The following is a 4,307-nucleotide window of genomic DNA, read 5'->3' on the forward strand; positions in this document are numbered from 1 at the left end:
CTGTGTGGGCCCCACCGAGATGCTTGTTGAACATCTACCCCATCAGTCAGATGCACCATTCCATGGTGGGCCTAGGTTTCAAAAATCAAGTCAATCCGTGACTTGTGCGGGCCACACCACATACAGAAGTTGAGAGGGGCAACCCTCCATTAAAAAATTCATAATCATTTGTTGGGCCCACCGAGATGTGGTTTGCAAATCCAGCCCATCCATTATGTGTGTCCCACTTGGATGAGGGTTAAGACCAAGTTTCAGAAGCATCCAAATTTCAGGTGGGCCCCACCAAGTGCTTTTATATGTTTTAGGCATGTCTTCACATGCTTTTAGATGGTATGGCCCACCTGAGTTCTGTATACGGATGATTTTTGGGATATCCCATAATTTAAAGTGGACCCATCAAATGCACGGTGTTGATGGTCGACAAGCATCACGGTGGGGCCCACACAGCTCGACCTCATGGGAAGTTCCCATGAGCACGACCGCATAGAACCTTTTCCATATATATATACACACACATGTATAAATACATGTAGAGACGGCTCATACCTTTCAGGTAAGCTATCGTATGGACACGGTGGGAAGGAAGGTGTAGGATTACCAAATTACTAGAACACACCATCTATTAAGCAAAGCAACTACACGTATCATACAAAAGAGAGTTCGAAACAAGGCTCCATGTTCAACAATTTTCCACGGACGGCCAAGATCCATCATCAGAATTCTCTCTTCGTGGCTCATCTGTGGCTTAATAGACTTTCAGGTAGAAGAAAATTACAAAAAAAAAAAAAATCATTTATTACTATTCTTATAAATGCTTTCGTTTGTTCTATTTTGTACACGAGGAATAGTCAAACATATAGTACCAGACTTCAGCATATTCCAATTCATCCAGACCATCCATTCCCCAAAAGAATAATCTTGAAGCAGTAAAGTCCCATCTCGGGGGTGCCTCAACGCAGTCCATTCCTTATTGATACGATCGTAACGCAAGCTTATACACCGAACAATGACGCATAGCTTCTCCACTTTTACGTTCCTCAATCTTTAAATGCATGCATGAACGGTCAAGCTGAGATCAGACCACCGTGACCCACTGGTCCAAACCAAAAACCCAAAAAGGCTCGACCCCCTTCGACCGCTCCTTATCCATCTTCCCATGCCAATTTGTACCCAGTCGGCGACTCCAACCCGAACCACTGCCGGTTCACGTCCCTCAACCGGCTATCATTCACCTCACAGAACTTTCCAGCCCACCCTACGGGCTCGATGGGGTTGTTGCCTAACCCAGGCGTCCGGTCCTTGGATGCGAGGTTCGTGGGATTCCGCCAATCTACAACGTAGGCAGAAACCCGCCTCCGGAACTTCTTCTTGAACTCTAGCCAGGCCTGGTACTTGTAATGGTTAACCGCCGCTACCTCCCTCGACAGCCTCAGTGTCCGGTATCCGTCCTTGAGCTTGAAGTGGTGGACCACGTTCACGAGGGATGAGTCGATTGCATCCAACAGCACGATCGACTTGTGCCGTTGCTCGATCCGCCTGCGGCACGTGTAACCCTGCGTGACACCTTCTTTCGGGTGGGACTGACGGTTGGATGGCCCGAATTCAAAGCACTTCAATGCTATTTGGCCGATGGACGGTGATGGTGATGATGACGATGATGGGCTTTTGGGTAAGAAGGATTCGAGCATGTGTTTTGACGGCTGTGATGCATTGGTCCATGATGGTGAGAATATGAACTCGTCCACGTCGACGAACGCCATCCACTTGCATGTATCTCTGTACGAAACAGCGCAGTGCGAGAAACCGGCCTCCTGCGTCTTGGGCCACGGCCAAAGGATCGTGGTCACGTGATAGCCGGCTTCTAGAAGCTTCTCAACCACATCTGCCATGTCATCATCGCTGCCGTTATCGTACAACACAAACCTCTCGACTCCAATCGTCGCGTGATACATCACCCACTCCCTCAGGAACTTCCCCGAGTTGTACATCATCGTGCAGGCGCATATTAGCGCGGGCTCTGCCTCTGCGGCTAACGTGCGCTGCCGGGGTGCGTAGAGCGCCACGGAGGGGTGTGCGCGGTCTACGCTCTCGGTCCTGATTTCGAGGGTGATTTTGACCTCGTCACCGGGGATCGGACGGTCGGGCTTCCCGCAACGGAAGACTTCCTGGACAGAGCTCGTGACGGCCGTTGTCACGCCGTTACCGAAGATGCAGCGAAGCGCAGAAGGCGGGACGTTGACACCCTGACGACCGTTGACGCCCTTGGCAAAGACGATGACGTCGTCCTCGGTCGAGATGGACTCGTACGCCAGCGAGCTCCACCGGAGCATTTCCGGCGAATTCCCGACGAAGGCCGGCGTCGCGCGTAAGATCTCCGGCGTGCGGGTGAGGGCGGGCGTGAAGAACGGGCGGAGGCGGCGGACGCTGAAGGGCATCCGGCACTTAAAGGTGGCGCGGGCCCCACGTGGAAGGACGCCGGCGGGGAGAGCGGGTGACGCGGCTCCATCCTGGAAGAGGCACGTGTGGCCCAGGGCGGAGGCGGAGGAGGGGAAGGGGTTTTCGGGAAGGACGACGAGGACTTCCCAGTCGTGGAAGAGGATGGAGTCGGGTGGGGCCCGCAGTGGGGAGGGGTCGGGTCCGCGTATGAGGTCTTCTCGGATGGCGAGGTTAGGGTTTTGGTTTTTGGAGGGGGAGAGAGATGACGGAGAAAGATGACGGAGATGGACGTGGAAGACGTTGTGGTAGAAAGAGGCGACGAGGAAAGCTGAGATGATAACGAAGAATAACGGTGCCGCTGTTCGGATTATCCTCATCTTCTTCCTTTTTTCAGGCATGTCTGAGAGAGAGAGGGGGTTCGCATGGGATTGAGAAAATGAAGAATGGGAAAGGGGGTTTTAAAGATTGCTCTCACGACACTCCTGTTCTGGCCCACCGCGAGATGATCAAAACCGTCTGTTTTGTTCCACCGCGTGATGTCTCCGCATTGGAGAATATTAATTTATCGGTTTATCTGTTGAATGGTATCTTATCCCTGGAAGGGCTTTGTTAAGTCCACACGCGTGTGCACATAAAGCTCACATACACGTGATTTCAAGGCACGACAGGTCGCGAATCGGATCCATCCATTAGAACGGCACAAATATATTGATGGTCCAGTCAAAGAATTATTTTGATCCATTACTTAAGTGGGTCACAGATTTCAAAACAAATGTAAGGCTCTGAAAAAACATGGCTGAAGTATTCAGTATCGGGGCCTGCTTTCTGAGGGATCAGTTTATTTTTTTGGAAAACATGTAGAAGGTCGGACCAAGCCCGATGGATGGATTGGATCTCGCACATATGTGCCATGCTGGCACATGTGTGGCCACACGCCTGTATGCTTACCCAAAAAAAAAAACCAAGGAAATAGTCTCACTGATCGGAGATAGTCAGAGTTAATGAAATAATGGGGAGGTGAACTTAAACGGACACGGATTAATGGGGGAGTTGAGTTTGAAACGTATGCAGATTTCGTACTGAGTAAACTCTGTGGGGCCCACTGTGGTGGGTGTATCTTATCCATGCAGTCCATCCTTTTTTTCTGGATCATTTTAGGGCATGAGCCCGAAATTTAAGAATATCCAAAGTTCAAGTGTATCACACCACATGAAACAGTTGAGATTGAACGTCTACCGTTGAAAACTTCTTGAGGCCCACAAAGTTTTGGATCAAACATATATGTGAGGTCCAGCTTCGTCCATGTCTGTGTGACCTCCTGAACAGTTTTTCCGAAAAATAAATATCACTGTGGGCTCTAGGAAGGTTTCAACGGTGGACTTCATTATCCCCACTATTTCTTTTGGTGTGGTCTACTTGATCTTTGGATATGCCTTAATTTTCGTTTCTTGCCTTAAAAGGAACTGATAAAACGGATGGACGGCGTGGATACGACATATACTTCACAGTGGACCCTGCAGAGTTTATTCAGTACTATGCAATCGGGATCCGTTTGAAACGTATTTTCTGGACCGTTTTTTCAACGTCTGTTGTCCAGGGCCACCTGCAGTACGGACAGGAATACCATACAACACCTGAGCTCTGTGACAACCATTTGTATGTGTAAACCCACTCCGTCCATCACGTTCTATCCTCGATTACTGGCTGTTAAGACTCAGATGGACCACACCATTGTGATCAATAGGGATGGCATCCCAACCATAGGTTTTTGTAAGGTGCACTTCCAACTAAACCGTTAATCAGGTGTGAGTCACTGGGCTGAAATGAAGATAGAAAAGTCAGCCTATAGAAAACTCAGGTTGAATTTTGAA

General features: G+C 49.6%; 1 protein-coding gene across 1 annotated transcript; it reads right to left on the bottom strand.

The window, feature by feature from the left end:
- Window positions 1–771: 771 nt before the first annotated feature.
- On the bottom strand, window positions 772–2,977 carry LOC131237012 (glycosyltransferase family 92 protein RCOM_0530710). The gene has a single exon (XM_058234619.1). It carries the CDS (start codon window positions 2,832–2,834, stop codon window positions 1,143–1,145), a length of 1,692 nt encoding a protein of 563 aa, XP_058090602.1. The 5' UTR covers window positions 2,835–2,977; the 3' UTR covers window positions 772–1,142.
- Window positions 2,978–4,307: the final 1,330 nt, after the last annotated feature.

Source organism: Magnolia sinica, chromosome 2 (assembly GCF_029962835.1).
Source record: "Magnolia sinica isolate HGM2019 chromosome 2, MsV1, whole genome shotgun sequence".
Classification (NCBI taxonomy): domain Eukaryota; kingdom Viridiplantae; phylum Streptophyta; class Magnoliopsida; order Magnoliales; family Magnoliaceae; genus Magnolia; species Magnolia sinica.